Genomic DNA, 19,059 nt, shown 5'->3' with positions numbered 1-19,059 from the left:
GGTGACGGGGAAAGGGACAGGGGATGGACACAGAGAAAGCATGGAGCCAGGGTGGGCTTGGGGAGCCTGAGCCCTGGCCAACTAACAAAATGCATTTCTAGCTTGGCCCAGACTCTGTCCTCAAAATCCTCCCCCTCCCTTGCCCACCCAGTCACCTGCAGTTTCCAGAGGAAGTCCAGGCGGGCAGTCGATTCCACCTGCTGAGCATGCAGATACAGGGCCAGGGCAAACACCAGCAGAATCACGGGGGTCATATATTTGAGTGCCACCCTCCCTGCAGCTGGGCTGAAGGTAAGCAGAAGCATGCTCAGTGTCTGAAGGAGGCATCTGGCTGCCCTACCTTTCACTGCCTCAGAGCCCTCACTCACCAGTCCAGCCCATCAAAAGTCTCATTAGAAGAAGCCCTGGCAGGAAGACACAAGAGACAAAGTTATCGGTTCATCCCGGGTTGCTGAGTCGGGGGATGGAAGGGGTGACAGAAGCTGCACTTACTGAGCACATACCATAAATCAGATATTGGGCTAGGGCTTTTGCTTATATTAACTCATTAAAAGCAGAGGTGCCACTCTTGGCTCCTCTACTTACCAGCTATGTGACCTGGAACAAGTTGCTTAACTCTTTTAAGCCTCAATTCCCTCATCAATAAAAGAGGGATCAGATCTAAATCATGCACGTAAAAAGGCTTAGCACAGTGCCTGGGCATGTGGTAAGCCTTCAACAAATATTAGCTACCATCATCTTTACAACTATCTTGTCATATAGGTGGCATTATCATTTTAGAAATGAGGAAATTGAGGCTCAGAGAAAACTCACCTGTTCAAAGTCACACAGTTAATGAGTGCCAAAGCCGGGATTCAGACCCAGGGGACTCCAGAGGCTTTTTCAGCTTCACTAAGCTATGGCCACATATCACAAGGGATGGGGTTTTATAACAGAAGAGCCAGTGCAGTGTCGCAGGCAAAGCCCTCAAGTAGGAGTCAGAGGTTTTGGTTCCTAGCCAGGGCTCTGCCACCAAGCAGCTGTGTGAAACTACAAGAGTGGATATGAAAGTACCACATGAATTCAAGATGGATTTTTTTTTTTTTTTTTAATATCTAGCCTAAAGACACAGGGATTTCCAAGGACTGGGGTTTTCTTTAGGTGACCGTTTGGCATCATATGCTGAGAGCTCCCCCACTGCCTCCTTTCCCCCCATGTGAGGGGTGAGTGGTGACATTACAAGAGCATAAGGGGCCTGGACACTAGAGAGGCTCACAGTGACCCAGCAGGGTCAGGGAGGCTTCTAGGGGACAAAAGGGCCTGACGACAAACTCACAAGCCATGGACACCAAGCAGTAGGTCATAGTTGTCAAAGATGGTGGCTGGGGGGCCCAGGAGAAGCAGCACCAAATAGATGAGCCCCAAGACAAAGATCATGGCCAACTTTCCGATGCTACTGATGTGCAGGAAGACAGAGCTGGCCAACAGACTCAGCAGCATGTTCCCGACGAAGTACTAGAGGCAATGGCAAAGTGGTGTTGGTGAAGGCAGAGGCCAAGGCACCCCAATGCAGAGAGAGCCCTATACTCCCCTGCCTGACCAAAACTCCCCTTCAACAACCTCACACCCAAACCACCTTCACCCTCCACAGCCAGCCCCTACAGCACACCAGGACCCTTGGCTGCTCCTAGAGTTGGCGACTCTGGTGAGATCCTGGTGAGGTCCCCAGTGCCCATCACCAGGCCTGGCACAGAGGGGTCAATAACTGGTGTTGATCAGGATGCCCCCCCACCCCGCCTGAGCACTGCTTGGACACCTCGGGGAAGCTGCAGGTGGGTACGGTGCCCTCACACAGGGGAGCATCCAGGCCCAGAGAGTAATTGAGCTGCTGCAGGTGGCAGACAGTGATGTCAGCAGGTGTTAAATTCAGCATCCTGGCTGCGCAGGTCCGTATGGAGGTGTGGTTACAGGTGAACTGCAAAAGTAGGGGGAGGCATATCAGAGTAACCAAGGAGGGCAGGGGTTATGAGGACCATGCCCAGGTACTTTATACCCCAGAGGCCCAAGTTCTCAATAAGGGATGACAAGACGTGGGAGAACAGGCTTCAAGAGCAGGAAATGTGCCTTATTCCTCTGTAGTCCAGTGCCCAGAGCAGTGCCTGGGCACAGGAGGGGTGGACCCTTACCATGTTAGCAATGGCGGAGGTAAACACAAGCAGGACTGAAAAGATGCCAACAGCGGTGCTGTGTGCCCGAGAGCGCACAATGCTACGTGATAGATGTTGCAGGCCCTTAGGGAACAGCTGTGGGTAGCAAGAGATGAGAGTCAGAGGCTGTATCAACCAGGGGTAAGGCCACCCACGGCGCAATAAGAGAGGCACAGCCTTCTTCTCCCTCTCCCCATGTGACCACCCCTGGCCCAGCCCGCCCTCCAGCACCAGCCCTGGAAAGCCCCCTACACACGGAGCCACAGGAGTACACGGCACAGGTCAGCATGGTGATCAACAGCAGCAGAAAGATCCCGGTATAGATTCCAAGCATCAGTGTTGAGCTGGGGCAGAAGAGGGCCCAGGAAATCGTTAACTCTGGAAGATCTAGGTGTCCCTATCCCACTCCCCAGGACGGGTAGGGTGCAAGCTGCAGGGATGGTGGGCTCATGGGTGTTTAGGAAGGTTCTGGGAAGTGCTGAAGGGAAGGGAGGCTGAGTGAGGAAGGGCAGGGCTCTCACTGTGGGAAGACGAGGAGCTGGATGAAGCAGATGAAGCAGAAGACCAACAGGGCACAGGCCACGTAGGCTCCGAAGCGGGGATCCACCTTCCTTGAGTACTGAGGGAAAGGAGGCTGAGCTGGTGCTGGGCTCTGCCCTTGGGGAGGCAGCACACTACCAGAGGCCTCAAGGGGGAGAGGCAGTTGGCCCAATTGATAGGAATCACCCCTGCACTCTGTGGTCACCTTCCCATTCCCCAGAAACCTCTTCCTGTTCTCTTACCTGTGCTCAGATTTCCCTGCCTGGACCTCCCTTCCTCCCCCAACCCTCATTTGTCTGCCCTGGCATCCCCCAAACCTTCTTTTCAAGATCCTCTCTCTGAAAGGTGAGTAGGAACCGGCGCACATGGTCCTTGCGCAGCTGATCAATGCTGCGGGCATCGATGGCACGGCCCAGGAACTCGTCTACTTCATCCTCAGGGTTCAGGGCATCTTGGGCACCCCGGCTGAGGGCAGGGGACATGGCTTCACCAGGTGCATGAGTATAGCCACGTGAGAGGCAATGAGAAGGGAAGGGCATGGGCAGCACGCAGAGGAGGGAGTATAAACAGGTATGTGGCACTTTGCTCCCAGACATGAAGTCCAGGGGAAATGGAACCTCTGCTCCCCACAACCCTGTCCCAGATGCAGTTGCCTTCCCTCCTCCTCCTCCTGCCTCAGTAGCCGGACTTACTTGTCTTTGCTGGAATCATCAATGCCCTGGAGAAAGAGACAGAGTGTGCAGTGAGAAGAAGAAGGCCATCTGCCCTGCTTCCCCATCCCCAAAATTGTGCTGAGGGTTTCTCCCGTATACTCTGGGGGACTTGGGATCCTTGGAATGAAATCATCCCTTCAGTAACAAAAATCACACATGGAAATGGCAGCCACAAGGAAGGCAGACGAAGGCAGGGGACAGAGAGCCGGGGAGACAAAAAAGCGAGGCCCAGGTCCTCGTGCTGTGGGCCCTCACCATCTGGCGGAATGCCTTGGAGTCTTTGCTCCGGGAGAAAGCCCGGTCAGGCACCCAGCGTGGCATCAGCCCTTCCATGGAGTTGGCCCGCGTTCGCTGCAGCTTAGCCAGCATGGCTTTCTCCTCTTTCTGTGTGGGCAGCACGAGTACAGGCTTAGGAAAGGGGCCCAGAGAAGGCCTCTGCCTGCACCCCTCATTTGTCCTTTGCTCAGCCTGTCCCTCCCCCGACCCACTCTGGCCTGACCCGTTTCTGGCTGGCACCAAGGATCAGGAAGGTCTCAATGTGCTGCTCCTTGAGGTACGCGTTACGCTCACCGCCACGCCCCGGCTCCACCTCGTAGTCCCCGTTCAGGTACTGCAGCGTGGCCCGAGTAATGTGGATGCGGCTGTGCCAGGACAGGAGGGTGAGACCTGGGCTCTCGCACCTTGCGCCCATCCTCACCACCTGGACCCCACACTCACCCAGCCCGGCCCCCTGCCTCCATGTGGTTGGCCAGAGTCACGTCATTGGACCACACATCGAATTGCCACTTCCGCAGACCAAGGACACCGCAGTGCACACGTCCACTGTGGATGCCCACGCGCATGTTCACGTTCACACCTGTCACCTCACGCACCAGCCTAGGAGGAGGTGGCTCTGGCTTAGCTCCTGGCTCAGCTCCTGGCTCCATCTCCCCACACCCAGCCTAGAGCCCAGGCCTTCCACTCTCCTCTGAGCCAAGAGGGCAAGGACACACCCAGATGCAGGGCGCAGGAGGATAGCCTTGGCTGGACGTGAGCAGAAGGCTGCATGGGGCTCAAGGACAAATGTTCGAGAACTCTGTTCACCAGCAGGGCCCCAGCTGCATCTGTGGAACTGAGCTAGGAAAGGAGGAATCACTGCTGTCTCCAGGGGCCTGCTCGGCTGGCATTCTCTCTAGTCTTTATCCCCCTTACCCAGGGTCCCTTTATCTCCTCCCCACTGGCTGGAGTCTAAGGTACACAGGGGTCTTTATACAGGCTGAAGAAAGACCTATCCCCCTCCCCAGTGATGGATCTCAAAGGCAGAGATACTGGCTAAGACTGAGGGAAAACCCTGAGGACATATCAAAGGGTAGAAGCAGTCTGAGGCACCCTCAGTTCCAGAAAGCCTGGGAGGGGGTGCTGCTTACGAGATGGCCTCAATCATGTCCACCCCCATCTCCACACAGCAGTGGGCATGGTCTGCCCGGGCCTCCGGCAACCCTGACACACAGTAGTAACAGTCCCCTAAGATCTTGATCCTCAGGCAGTGATTTTCCTAAAGGGGAAAGTGTTAGGGGAGAGTCACCTTTACTCCCTTGCCCACCTGACCTGCCTGGCCCACCACCCTCACTGCAGACTCTGCCCCCACACCCCCAGGCTGCCACCAATGAGGCTAGGCTCTCACCACAATCGGCCCTGCCCCCGAGCCCCAGCACACTTACTGCAGCAAGCTTGTCAAACCGGGCAAAGAGCTCATTCAGGGTCATAACCAGCTCCTGTGCAGTGCACTGTGATGCCAGGCTGGTGAAACCTTCAATGTCTGCAAACAGGATGCTGTGGAGATGGCAGAAGATGGAAGAGCCACATGGCCCTCAAAGACCCCCCGATTCCCCAGCCCTCTCAGTATCCTCCCAGTCCACCCTACCTGACATTGTCATGCTTCTGGATGTAGATCTTGTGGAACATCATGTCTTCCTTCTTTGTGTTGATGTCTTCTTTCATCTCCATGGCAACGTGCTGGGGCAACACTGACAGCAGCAGGCGTTCCTAGACCAGTGGTTTCAACAGGGCACCACTATCTACCTGGCCTCACATTTTAATCCCTCCTGGTCCCTCCAAATCCCCAGAGCCCTCCCAGACCTCTCTAGAGACCTGAGCTTCCCTTCTGGACTGTGGCCTGATCCTCTCGCATTGGAGCCCTCAGCAGATGGACATCCCAGCCCTCTTTGACCAACCCCCATTCAACCACCCCTCAGATGTATTCCCATCTACTCCCTCCCATCCTCAGACAGGACAGGAACCCGTGTCATAGAGCCTCTGTGATGCACAAGCAGGGAACCATTCCCACTTATTCCACAGAGTAGTATAAGGCAGCGGATCCAACCTTCAAGTTATTTGGGGTGAGGAGGGGGAAGGCCACAGTCAGTGAGAGCAGCCCCACCTGCTGCCGATTCTCATGCTGCAGGTGCAGCCGGGCCTGGATGTACCCGCGGGTCTCCTGAAAGGCCTGGCGCTGAGACACTTCAGCTGGGTAGTGTGTGCAGATGCCAATGACATTCGTGCAGAGGAATAGCAGCATGTTGGCACCGAGCTGCAAGAGGTAGCAGAGGCAGACAGGTGACCAACCCACCCATGCACAGGCATGACTAGTTAGGTTCTGTAAATGTATTCTTTTTGGGAAAGAAGCCAGGACCCTGTGCCCTTGTCTGTCCCCAAGCTGTCCCCACCCCTGCAATACATCTTCCCTATTCCCCACAGGATTCTAGCTTCCTTTCTGGACCATTCCAAGGCTAGAAATGAGATCTTTTCACAGCTCCTGAGAGCAGAAGCACCAACCAGGGCCAGGTAGGTCACAGGCCTAAGCCCAGCATATTATGATTCTCTTGCCCACAAATTCCCCAATCAAAAGACAAATGCTGCTGCTTCTGCATGTGGTTCTCCTTACAGGACAAGGCTCAGGAGGCCTGAGCTCTACATCCTCCTGTGAGGGCCCAGGACAAGTCACCCCATCTCTCTGGGCCTCTGTTCACTCATCTAGAACCTGGAGATGGAGAATCAGAAGATCTCTAAGGTCCCTCTCTGCCTTGCTATAATAACAATTACTATTATTATTGCTACTGGAGCTAATATGTTTGCTGCCTAGATTCTATAAGTGTCTTCTGTACGGTAACAAATGTATTTCTTACAACTCTATGATATAGGTAACACTATCTCATTTTAAAAGTGAAGAACTCAAGCCCAGAGAAGCTAAGTAACTTGCCCAAGACCACGCCACTGGTAGTGACTGGTATGGTACTTGAGTCCAAGACAGTTGAACTCTAAAGCCTATGTTCTAACCCTACTGTACAGTACATTCCATGTGTCCAAGGCTCCTACTCACTCCACTCACCCAAGCTCTTAAGGGCCAGCCTCAGAGCCCAGGCTTGGGAGTCATCAATTCTTCAGACACAAAGAACCCTTCCTTACTAAAATGGGCCACCAACACTCCTGGCCACCCCCAACTCTTGGCCCAGCCTGGCCCCACACCCTGGGACCCTGATCCCAGGATGTTCAGCTCTCAATCATCATCAGTAGCACTGACTGGAGAGCAAGTCTAAGGGAAGCTGGCTTCATCATTTCTGGAAATTCAGGGGTTAACCTGGCATTTGTGGCTCCACCCAGAGTTGGCTAAGGCAGGGCTCTGGTTTTGGGAGAAGGGAGGGAAAGAGCACCAACTGGAAGCCAGGAGTTCTGGGCTCTGCCCAGAACCAGAACTAGTCTTGCAAACTTGGGCAGGTCCCTTAATTTCTGGAACCTCAGTTTCACTTTTCTTGGGTAGGGTGGTGGGGGTGGTTCCAGCTAACCCCTAAGCCATTTCCAGCTATGACACTCTGGAATTGGCCTCCCAGTCTCCTTTCCCAGTCCAGCTTACAAGGCCCCACTCCCAGCAGCAGGGGTGAAGAGGGGGGCACACTATCTCCCTCGAGAGTTTCTAAGAATAGCCCCCAGTGGGAGAGAAGAAAAGGGGGGGCAAACCAGGCAACTTCCCTTCCTGGCCCCAGGAGCCCAAGAGGAAAATGTGAGTCATGGTGGAGGGAAGGGGAAGGGGGACAAGAGACTGAAATAGATCTGTACACAGACCCCTATCGGACTGTGAGAAAAAATGGATGCCAGGGCACTACAGGAGACTTCAGGCTGGGCCGGGGTCACTGGGCAAAAGTCTCAGTGTGTCTGAATGAACGGGTCACAGGAGACTGAAGGCTCCTTCCCATGAGCATGAGTGGGGCTGGATCTGAGAAGGGGCTACCCAAGAAGCCTAGAAAGGAGGCCACAACCTCACCCCATCCAGAACCCATAGACAAGCTGGGCACAGAGAATGATCCTCAGCTCAGAGAAGGGGTATGGGCAGCCCTGGCCCCAGGGACTGCACAGGGGCAGAGGCAACGTTCTCTACTCCTCCCAAAAATGTGCCTGCCAGGGCCCACTGGATGAGGCTGCAGCCCGGTGCCCCTGGGGGGATAGGGAGGCTGGCATAGTCCTGACCTCCATGGGGCTTTCTTTCCCAGTCAGGCCCCGGGCCTGGTTCTGGGCACCATGCCAGCCGAGGGCAGGGAAGAGACACTCACCCACCTCTGGCCAGCCAAAGAGGACAACAGGGGAGAGGGAGGTACCACCTCCAAGCTCCTCCTCCCCCAGGAGCACAGTTCAAGTCCAAAGCCCAGAGTGATAGCTTACTCTAGAGAGAAGAAGGGGGCTAGCAGGGGCGGAAGGACCCTGGCCCTTTAAGAGGTCTGACAGTACCCTGCAGCCACGTGCTACACAAACAAAAGAGCTATAAAGTTACTTTTAAAAAGGTACATTCTGTTCCGGGAGCACAGGCCAGGCAGGGAAGGGCATTGGGCCAGAACACCCAGCGTCTCACTCTGGGAGCCCCAGGCAACTTCCTCTTTGTGGGTGGGGCCAGGTGGGCTACTGGCCACAAGCTCTAGGCAAGGCAGAGGCTGACTCCCCTACACCTTGAGCAAGGCAGAGGGCTGCACCCTCTAAATCAGGGTGCCAATGGCAGGATCATGAGATGTGCTGGCTTTGAGGGCTGTGCCTACAGCAGCCCCTTAAGGATCAGCTAGTCAAAACACCCTGGTCTCTGCTCCCTGGTCAGTGGGATGAGGTGAGATGGCAGACTCCACAAGCTCATGTCTCTGAAAGGGACTTCCTGATACCCCTTCACTGGGTACCATCCCCTGTAGCACTCCCTACACCTCCCTGTCCCAGATGAGAAGGCTACCCTGTTGAGTCTGCTCATTCTGGGAGGGGGCAGGACCCTAACAGCAACATCATGAGGTAGATACTATTTTTATCCCAGTTTTACAGACTAGGAAACTAAGGCTAGGAGAGGCGAGTTTCATTACCTAGGATCTCAGAGAAGAACACGACCCATTGGACAACCAGGTCCTTCTGCAGCCACATCTTTCTCACTCAACACCATGCTGTCAAACCCAACCTCACACACCACTGAGAACTCAGAGACAACAGCCAGCCAGGCAGAAAAAGTTAAGGCAGGGTTGCCAGATCCCTGGTGCTCAGTGGGAGCATGGGAGAAGCCAGGATGAGACCAGACCCTAAGACCCTTTTCTTCTACATTCCAACCCCATTCAAACCACTCCCAGCCCGGGTGAGAACTGACCTCACTCATCACCTTCACTGTCCTCTCAGAGATGGCCTTGGTCCAGAAGAGAGACAACTCCTCCCTTGTTAACTCCATCCAAAACCTGTTTGATCCCTCCAGACCTCCACCTACAGCTACTTTTCAAAGATGACACAGGGGCCTGAGTCTCAGGTGTCAACTTAGGACCAGACATGCTAAGGCCTAGATGTAGCTGACACAGCCCTCTGAGCCTGAAACATCACATTTCCACTTCCAGCCCTACGTTATGGCTCTATAGGCTATGTATGTTACATTATTTCAAGAGCCTCAGGCCAAAGAGCTATAGACTGTGACCCATAGTGACAAAGTATAGGCTTGGGTCCTGGAGCCCTCCCTTTCTCAGTAGTGCCCTCCGCTCCAAATGGAGGCCAACCCCTGAAACTTGGCCTTCCGTCACCTGCCTCTCTTCCCTGATATAGCCGGACATCCTTATACCCAGCATCCACCCCTGATTCACCCACCCTTGATTACCAGACTCCCTTCCCATTCCTGGCCTGGTGCCCCATGCCTAACTCCCTGACCACCCACCTGCTTCCAGAGGAAGGCATCACCACGGTTGAGTTGCCAGGCCAAGATCAAATGCAGGGTGGAGAGGCCCAGGCCACTGAAGACAGCTGCCCGCATGCGGATGGGTAGGAGAGTGTAGGTGATGTAGACAAAGAACACAGGGCACCAAAGGCCTACGGAGGGGCTGTGGGGGTTGGCTGCCAGGGCACCCCCAACCTGCACAGCTGCCAGGATGCCCAGCACCACATAGCTCACCACCCACATGGAGTCCTGGCGAAAGCTGTGTCGGTTACACACCACCATGAGCACCACAAAGAGGACAGCCGCACAGGCCAGCAGGGCCACATAGGCAGGCTGGGGGTGGGCAGGCGCGGCATGGAAGGTCAGCAGCACAGCCGTGAGCAGCACAAGCACTGCCATCAGCAGCGTCAAGCTACTCTGGTTCATCTGGAAGAAGTACCGCTGGTACAGGCGCTCTAGTTTGGCTGAGCGGAACTGCTTCGACTGGAACACCTGAACCAGACGGCGCCAACAGGATCGACTGCTCCTGGGTGCCACATTGGGTGCCACGTCAGCTGCCCCGAGTGCTGTTGTCTCAGTGTCCTCAAAGCCCAGGGCCACGGCCCGCAGCCCCAGCTCTGTGCCCTTGCCAGGGCCACCCCTCCGGATGAAGGCCTCCTCCTGCCAGGGGCACCGAGGTGGGGTTGCAGGGGTGGGGCTGGGTGGCTGTGCATCCTGGAGGCAGCTCATATAGCGGGGTGCGCAGAAGCCACTGGTCCGAGTCCCATGACGCGGGCGCTTCTGCCCATTGCATTCCCCCCAGGCTGTTTTCCGTTCATCCACTTTGGGTACCAGGAGGCCACTGAACCATGACATGCTGCAAGGAGGAAAGGAGTGAGATGGTATTAATACCACCATCACGGGCTGCCACTACCAGTAGCTCTCACTAACTGAGCACTTCCCATCACCAAGTTCAGTACTTCAGACACAACATCCTCATAAAATGGCACCGAGGCAGACGATGGTATCCCCATTTAACAGGTATGGAAACTAGTACAGAGAAAAGTAAGGTAACTTGCCCAAGATCAAGCAGCCACATACGTGTGAGAACCAGGATTCTAACCCAGATCTGTCTGACTCTTCCTTAAAAGGCACTGACTTCTTGGTGGTTACAAACTCATGTGCCTCTGTCAATGAGCAAAGAGACCCCTAGTTCAGGAGAGTGCACACGCTGAGCATAGGAGCAAGCACCAGCCCACACCTGTAGATTGTTGCCCCTGGCATCCCAGCAGAGCCTGATCTGATTTTTCAACAGAAATTGGAAAAAAAAGAAATGTAAATTTTAATGAGACGTCTCCTGATTTTTAAATGTTGGCAAGTAATTCACATTTTTCAACACTGCTAGACAAGTAAATCACATCAGTGGAATAGATTCGGTCTGCAAGATGCCAGACAGTGACCTCTGTACAAAAGGGAATCCTTCCACATCCTTCCTCACACTCACACACACATGCACATGCACTCACACACTACGCACCCTTCACCAAGCTAAATTCAACTTCTCCCTCAGGTCACAGCTTACATGGAATTTCCTCAGGAAAGATGTCCCAGCTAAGTTTGGTTCCTTGTTTACCCGCCGTACATTTCCTCCACAGTACTTATCACAATTAAAATTAAATCGTACCGTGTTGAATGTGTGTCTCTACCCCTCCGACTATACATTTTGTGAGGGTGGGGATTATAACTATTTTGCTCAGTGCTTTATCTCCAGCACCAAGTACTGAACTTGACTTATAATGGGGACTCAATGAGTTTCTGTTGAAAAGATAGAAAGCCCACAGGCTTTACTATAGAGCAGCTAACCTGAAATAATAACTAATAATGATAATCCTATGAATTCTTCACCTTTCTCACTGTACTCTGTTCTCTTAGACTCTTTGCTGGTCCCCAGTACACCGTGCACAGGCCAGCATTGGGACCTTGCTGCTTACTGTTCCCTCTGCCTGGAAGGAGAGCTCCTCCAGGTCACAGCTCAAATGTCCCCTTATCGTGAGTTTTCCCTGACCACTCTACCAAAATAGCAACCCCCTTTCCTGGAGCTCCTATCTCTCTTCCCAGCTTTATGCTTTATTTTTCTCCACAGCTCTTATCAGCAACTGCCATTCTATACATTTTTCTTATTTGTTCACTGTCTCTCCTAACTGGAATGTCCACTTCATGAGGGCAAGGATTTTGGCTTGTGTTGCTCACTACTACATCTGCAATACCCCTAGAGTCTAAATCAATGCTCACTGAGTGGGCAGAGGGAAGGATAATACTCCCAATGCACTTTCTCTGTGCTTTAAACTTTTCAGGTCCTTTCACATGCCTAATTCCACTTGATCTTCACCAAAACCACCTGGGGCACAGGACAGATTTGACAGTTTTATATGGCTGGCTCAAGTTACAGAGATCATGAATAATCGAGTCAGCTCCAGAGCTCAGGTCTCTTGGAGGGAAGTGTCTCAAACTGGGTGGGAGGACCCCATGATGATACTTTCAATGTGTCTCCTAGCTGAGCCCAGCTCTGGAGAAGGTGAGAATGAGAGCATTGTCATCCATGGATGCCTGTGTCTGCATCAGGGCCACACTCCTCCATGCCCGCAGGGCACCCTGAGGGGATCCTTGTACTTAAACCTGCAGAGCTAGCTGCACTGACATTTGTACTCACTAGGAAACAAGGGGCGAGTACCCAGCACTTGCCCCAGGTGGCCACAGGCCCAGCCAGACAAGTGGCACACCAGACAAGCGGCACGCCAAGTAGACCCCCAGGGGCCTATGAAGCAGAAGGCAGACTGGGATCTCTCTGCACAGCAGAAACCCCGACCCCTGGTTCATCCTCAGCTAAGTACTCTTGGCACTCCTTCTCCTACATTCCAAAGAGCAGCGTGCCCTTCAGCCCCTTAGTATCACCAACAGCACCATCTGGAGGGACAGATCGGAAACCCAAGACTTTGGTCAGACTGGCATTTGCAAAAAGTCACCAAAGAAAGCCTAGCTCTTCAAAATACTTCATTCGGAGCATGATTTTTGGAGAGAAACCAGATTTTAAATCTTATGTGGTTATTTGCTATCTTCATGGCCTTGGACAAGTTCCTTAACCTCCCTGAATCAGTTTCTTCATTTGTAAAATGGGAATAGTAACAGTTGTGAGGAAAGAATCTAACAGTACCTGTCACACAGTACATACTCAATAAGTAGTTCATCTCCCCATCCTATGCCACTTTGAACCCAAAACTATGCCAGCGTCCAAGAGATGGAAAGACAGGAAAGTCATGAGCAACAACAGCCATCTCCCCTGTCAGCAGTGTAGTTCTGTCAGTCCCTGTGTCCTCAGCTGTCAGTCTCCAGATCTGCTGGAGACAGAGCCCAGAGTGAGCAGGTTTCCCACCCTACCCCACCCCATGAGATTTTGCCTCGGCCTCCTCCCACTCACCAGTCCCCTGACCTGTTCTTCCCCTCCCACCACTGGCCCAGACCTCTGTTCCCAAAGGACCTGTTTCTGGCCATGTTCCCAGCCCCCTGGAAGCACATCCTAACATCTGGCTCATACCCACAGAGGAAGGGGCAGACACGATCCAAGGGAATCCATGACCCTCCCAAGAACACTCTGACTCCCACAAGGGGACAGCTTCAGTGCTCTGTAATTGTCCAACCAACTGCAACCATCCCACCCTGGGCTCCACTCCAGGAACTGCCCATCTTGGAGAACTCATCCGATGCCAGGCAGGGAACAGGGAAGGGCACTGTTCAAAGCCAAAAAACTTCCCTACAGAGTCCCCCCAATCCTCTTTGTCCAGTAACTCATCACTATAAACCACAGACCACCTCCTTCTTTCCCAGAGACAGGCTCCTGAGCCTGTGCCTCCGACCTCCTCCTCCCCTGGCTCCCAGTCTCTTTGCTCTGTACAGATTTGCTGCTCCTGGCACCACAGGCTCCCACAGCCAGACCTATGTCCATTCAGCCTAGCAAACCAAGGCCCAGTGCCTCCCAGACCTCAAGTCGTTCCTAAACCCTGATCCTCCATCCTGAGACCCAGAGTCTGAGGCAGGCCAAGGCCCAGCCCAAGGATGGCTCTGCCTACTGCTTTGCCCCAACCTCTTTCCTGGCCACCTCCTGTCCATTCTCTCTCCAGGGCCCCTCTGCCCCTGCCCTCCTTGGCAAAAGGAAGCTTCAGGGGATTTAAAACGACTTCAGAAAGTTCATGGCAGAAGGCACTGCCCAGGCAGGGCCCTTCGGTGCCAGTACCACCCACCATGCTGAGACGTGGGCCTCGATTCCAGGCCTTTCCAGATGTAGACTAGCCTTCCCAGGGCCTGGAGGTCCAGCGTCACCTCCTCGCTTCCCTAGCCCTTGGTCTCCCTAAACACTGCAGAAGGCTCGCACCTCTACTTCCAATTACAAAAGCCCCACAAGGCCTGCTCCACCTTGCAGGGGTATTCTGGCAAGGGGAGGGTATGGGGAAAGGGTCCCACCGCCTGATTCCACCTCTAGCTTTGCAGTCAGGCCTCAGAGACGGTTCTGAATAAAGTCTGCTCCCCCAGCCCAACCTGCAGCGGCGCTGACACCACCCCTTTCATTCCCAAGGTCTGGAGGGAGAGGAAGAGAATTCCTGCAGGCAGAGGCATCGTCCCCTCCACCTAGGCTGCCTCCTCTTCCCCGAAACACAATCACGCTCTACCCCAAACTAGGAGGCTCGCCCCACGGCCCCTCGGTATAAACCTCAAGACAACGCCTCCCCCAGTGCACGCCTTTCCCACAGGTCGAAGCCAGCCGGGAATTTGCTCCGGGCGGAGGAAGGGGCTCGTGCGGCAGGGAGTGAGGGCAGGGAGCCGCGGGACCCCCATCACCTCCCCCACTGCCCTCTTCCAGCCCCAACGGCCTCGAGCTCCCCGAAAGCACTCTCGAGACTCCCCATCCCCGCTTCCACGCCTCCCGAAGAAACTCTCGGAACCGGGCGGGAGTCCTCCAGCCGCACGGAGCACCGAGCGCCCGCTCCCCGCCACCCCACTCCCAGGCGCGTCTCACCTGCCCGCCGGGGTCGGTGCCTCCCCCGGGCCCCCGCCCCGCCGCCCCCGCGGGCTCCGGCCAGCCCGCCGGCAGTCCCGCGGTCCTGCTCCTCGCCCGCGCGTCCCGGTCGTCCCTGCCACCGTCCGCCGTCCGCCCGGCCCGCGCCCCCTCCCTGCTGTCCAGCGCAGCCGCCCTCTACCCCGGATCCAGAAGTCCCCTCCCCGCGGCTCCCGGACTCCCCGCCTTAAAGGCACAAGCTCCTTTTGTCTGGGCACCCCTCCCCCGCCTCAGACGCGGGGCTGGGCGGCCCACACCCTTTGCGAGGAGGAGAGTAGGAGTAGGGGGAGACTAAAGAAGGGGACCCCTCCCTGCGCGCGCCCCCTCCTCTCCTCTGGCAGCTCCCTCCCCCAGTCCTTGGAAGACAAGCGGCCACTGTTCTGGGATCAAGACCCTGGGAGGGGGGGGGGCGGCGGGGGGAAGGTCCAGCCGGCTCCGGGTTCCCTCTTCCCCCGGGCCGCATCCTCCAGCCTTCTCCTCCCACCCTCACCCCAGGGGTCTCGCAGCGCGCCCGCAAACCCACCCTCGCGCAGCGATTGCCTCCTGCCCCTCGCCCAGAGGGTCAGCTTCCTTCCTAACCGGGACCCCAGGGGCAGAATCAGCGCCCCGCGCCCACTTCTCACCCGTCCCTTCCTCCCTCCCCCAGCCCCCGCCCTGCCTGCCGTGGCCCTGCTCCCTCCCTCGGGAACTCAGTTTAATAATTAATTAAGATTTCATTCCACAAGGCTCCAGGTGTATGCGGCCTGCTTCCCCGCGCACCACTTTTCTTCTCCTCCCCCAACTCTCTGGGGCATCCGCCGAGACACAAACCTGCTGCACCCAGAGCCCCGAAGGGGGACCGAGGGAAGGGGAACTCTCCATGCTGCTCGCTGGCCTCACTTTCTCTGGGGAGCCCCTCCCCCGCACCTGCCAAAGTGCACAATCCCTCCCCAAGTTTACCACTCCTAAATAAATGCTGTGTTACTGCATTCGTACAAGAACTAAGGGGTCAGCCTAAATCGGTGCTTCCCAATAAGGGACGACTGTGCTTCCTGCGAGGGTGGGGGGTGGAAGGTGGGGTTCATTGCTAGGCACACGAACTGATCGTGTTTGGGACTTTTATTTATTTCCCACGTTTCAAGCATGGAGCAGCAGCCCAAGTTACCTGGGTGATGGGAAAATCACGTGGAAGCTGCCTTAACCATTTCAGGATTAGAAAGGTGATGTAGCCAGAAAGGGGAAGAGGGTTAATTCTCAGGATATAGGTGAGTCTGATGTTACAAGAGGTGCCATTCCTCAGAGCTGGGAAGAGGGCAACTTGCTTGGCATCCCTTGGAGGCCCGCTCCTGGTTCCCTCAACCCAACCTGTAGCTCCTCCTCCCTTGGCAACCCCTTCCCCACCTGAGGTCCTATAACCTAGATATCTGAAGGTGCTCACTCCTCAGACCCAGACCTCTGTACATGCTTGTCCTTCAAGGCCCAACTCTTGTCCATGCCAAATCCCTTCTGTGGTTCCTAAGCCCAGGACAGAGCTTGAGGCCATGAAGAGAGGGAAAGACTTAGGGAAATTAATTTCTATCACTTATCAGGCATATATAATTGCACACTCTACACCTTGGGTAAACCATCACTTACTCTCTTGGAGCCTCATCTATAAAATAGGGATGAAACTATCCATCTGCCTTGTCTTTCTTACAGGATTTTGAAGATCAGCTAGAAAAATGTTAGTTAAAACATTTGAAAATGGGAAATGAAAATGAGAAAAGGATAGTTTATTATGTCATGTATGATTCTCACTTGGGCAGGCCTGGCTTGTAATTTGACCTTTGGGCCCTCTTTGCCTGATTCCGCCTTTAAGTAGCTAGTGTTCTCACCACTTTCAAAATTTCCTCTCCAACTCGAATCCAATTTCTGCCATTTACCTCTTAGAATAATGTTTATGGGCCACATGGGGAAAATACAAAAGAAAATTGAGAAAAAGAAATGTGTGCATCACAAAATTTTACATCTCGAAATGGAGGCTTTGTTTTCTATTGGAATTTTTTTTAAAAATGGACACAAACCAAGTAAGCTGGAGAAATATGCAAGAGGTCCATCTCCGAGTGCTTTAAGTTACACTGGCCTCCTGTACCCTAACGTATGGCTGATGTGCTAATGTATGGCTGGTCTGCCCTCCTGAATTCCATCTGGGTTCCTGGAGGGTGGCCACCATCGGCACCTTATAGAGGATCTATTTACAGAACTATAGACTGTTTGGGCCTTAAAAACGATTCTAGTCTCTCATTTCGTAGATAAGAAACATGAGCTAGTGCTAGACACATGGGAAACACTCAGTTATTGAATTTGTAAATGTATAGGATACTAGAGCAGAGAGGTCATAGAGATGATCCAATTCAGCCACTGTATTTTTAGTAATTATAACAACAGGCACTTATATAGCATTTCTTATGTGCCGAGTATTCTTCTAAGCCCTTCTAATTCTCATAACAACTTCATGATACCATTATTATCACCCTCATCTTAGAGACGGGAAAAATGCAGCATAGAGAGGTCAGAGAGGAAGTGGGAGATCCAGAGTCTGAAGGCCTGTAGTCCCGCTTCGGAGTCTGTGTTTGTAACCACTGTGCTACACTAACTATGGAAAACCAAGCCCCTGATATGAGAAATAACTTGCCCAGGTCATACAGCTGGTTGGTGACAGAAGTAGAACCAGAACTCATAGCCACTGACCCCAGTTCATTGCTCTTTCCAATCTGCTTCACTATGTTTATGTCTATATATATCACAGACATGAATTGCACCAGGCCTTCCCGATATCTCCTCAGAAGCACAGACATTCTTTTGTTGATGGGTGGGCTTCGTCCCCATTTCTCGGTGGGGAATATGTACATTGAAGGATAGGGACAGCAGGCCCTTGATCTCTAACTTCATGACCCAAAAAGTGTGAGAACTGCTACTGCTGACCAACTGCAAAGAGCCAGGGACCCCTCATTAGGCCAGCAAGTTAGAATTTGGGCCTTTCACCAACCCCCTCTGTGACAGAGGATTGCATGTGCCAGATGATTTCAGCCAAATCATCCATCTCTGAAATGCGCCAAGGCTGTTTTAAAAAGCTTGCAGGTGAATAGGTTGGTAGGAAACATGGAGTCTCTAAGACAGTGGCTCTCAGACTTACTCTGAGCCTCTGAAAGAAAGGGTTTTCTCAGCAGAACATGATGAAATATTAATAAATTAATATGCCGTATCAAATAGAGTCTAGAATCACAGGCACCAAAGTTTTAGAGAAAAAAATATTGTAAAAGGCTTAAAATTGAGAAAATTCTATTATTATTTTCTTTGAACTGGGACAAGATGGTTATTACTCAGTTTTTACAGCAGAACACTGTGATCCAGCTTGTGGAACACCAGCCTTGCTAAGCCAAGTTTGAGAACCACTACTATAAGTAAGATATTCAGAAAGGACCTCCTTATCCCAGAGTGGAAAAGAAACGGCAAGTCCAGGATCAATTGGAAGGTTTAACCCTGACCAAACAGAAGAAAAAAAGACAGAGAAGCAGGCAGCTGGCATGAGCTGTTTCTATTTCTTCAAGTCCAGCTTGGTCTCAATGACCTTGGTTTTTCTAATACAGGCCACAGTCACAGAGTGATGTATTCTCAACCTCTCATTTCAGGAAGGGGAAATTCCTACAAAGGGGAAATGTAAGTTCCATATAGCTGTTGTGTATCTAAACAACACTCTATAAATATCCAGTGTTGAAAACGCCCTATAACGTAACAAATGAATGGGCATCAGTCCCCTGAGCCTTCCCGGAATGGTTTGGGAAACAGTTAAGTGAGCCTCTGCCTACTCCCTTTTACAAAGCAAAGATTGCTTTTACAGTGCAAATCACCGTTCCCTAACTTTTCTGTCTTAAAGATCAGTTTCTGTATATTGCATTTTCTGAAAATAAGAAAGATGTGTAAAGACAATCCACATTCATTCATTCTGGCAAATATACCCTGTCCACGTCACCATCTCTAACATGACAGTTGCCCCAGACTCTTGGCTTCCTCTAGGTCCCAAGGGTGGGGGAGGCCTTGGCCACTGCCAGTCCCACAACCACTACCACCCACAGGAATGGAATGATTGACTATAAACTCCAGAGGGATCCAAACTTCCATTTCCCATTCCTTAGCTCCCCATCATTCATTCATTCCCATTCTTTCCACAATATTTATTGAGTGCCTACTATGTGCTAGGTACAGTTCTAGGATACGGTTCTAGATACGGTTCTGAGTAATTGAACTCAGCAGACGAAGTCTCATGAAACTTGCCTTCTAGTGGGAGGGGACATGAAACAAATGAATAGATGAAAAGATAGTTGA

General features: G+C 53.1%; 1 protein-coding gene across 10 annotated transcripts in view; it reads right to left on the bottom strand.

Moving 5' to 3' along the window:
* The window catches only part of ADCY6 (adenylate cyclase 6), a 32,729-nt gene extending 17,180 nt beyond the window's left edge, over positions 1 to 15,549 (bottom strand). For 5 of the 10 annotated variants that reach the window (XM_039882169.1, XM_039882173.1, XM_039882172.1 and 2 more), the window contains exons 1-18: positions 15,239 to 15,376; positions 9,630 to 10,485; positions 5,859 to 6,008; positions 5,343 to 5,464; positions 5,140 to 5,251; positions 4,846 to 4,973; positions 4,157 to 4,315; positions 3,939 to 4,080; positions 3,596 to 3,823; positions 3,419 to 3,444; positions 3,044 to 3,191; positions 2,708 to 2,805; positions 2,443 to 2,530; positions 2,166 to 2,282; positions 1,796 to 1,954; positions 1,316 to 1,494; positions 369 to 404; positions 156 to 285 (exon numbers count right to left, since the gene is read on the bottom strand). In XM_039882169.1, coding sequence (XP_039738103.1) covers positions 156 to 285; positions 369 to 404; positions 1,316 to 1,494; positions 1,796 to 1,954; positions 2,166 to 2,282; positions 2,443 to 2,530; positions 2,708 to 2,805; positions 3,044 to 3,191; positions 3,419 to 3,444; positions 3,596 to 3,823; positions 3,939 to 4,080; positions 4,157 to 4,315; positions 4,846 to 4,973; positions 5,140 to 5,251; positions 5,343 to 5,464; positions 5,859 to 6,008; positions 9,630 to 10,484 — 2,877 coding nt within the window. In that variant the 5' untranslated portion in view covers position 10,485; positions 15,239 to 15,376. Of the gene's footprint in view, positions 1 to 155; positions 286 to 368; positions 405 to 1,315; positions 1,495 to 1,795; positions 1,955 to 2,165; positions 2,283 to 2,442; positions 2,531 to 2,707; positions 2,806 to 3,043; positions 3,192 to 3,418; positions 3,445 to 3,595; positions 3,824 to 3,938; positions 4,081 to 4,156; positions 4,316 to 4,845; positions 4,974 to 5,139; positions 5,252 to 5,342; positions 5,465 to 5,858; positions 6,009 to 9,629; positions 10,504 to 14,676; positions 14,776 to 15,238; positions 15,377 to 15,525 lie in introns of those variants that run through there. The other 5 variants (XM_039882168.1, XM_039882166.1, XM_039882167.1 and 2 more) reach the window with 5 other exon arrangements.
* Between the last annotated feature and the right edge of the window lie 3,510 nt (positions 15,550 to 19,059).

This window comes from Pteropus medius, unplaced genomic scaffold (genome assembly GCF_902729225.1).
Source record: "Pteropus medius unplaced genomic scaffold, Ma_sr-lr_union100, whole genome shotgun sequence".
Taxonomy (NCBI): domain Eukaryota; kingdom Metazoa; phylum Chordata; class Mammalia; order Chiroptera; family Pteropodidae; genus Pteropus; species Pteropus medius.
This window is presented reverse-complemented; position numbering and strand designations above follow the sequence as displayed.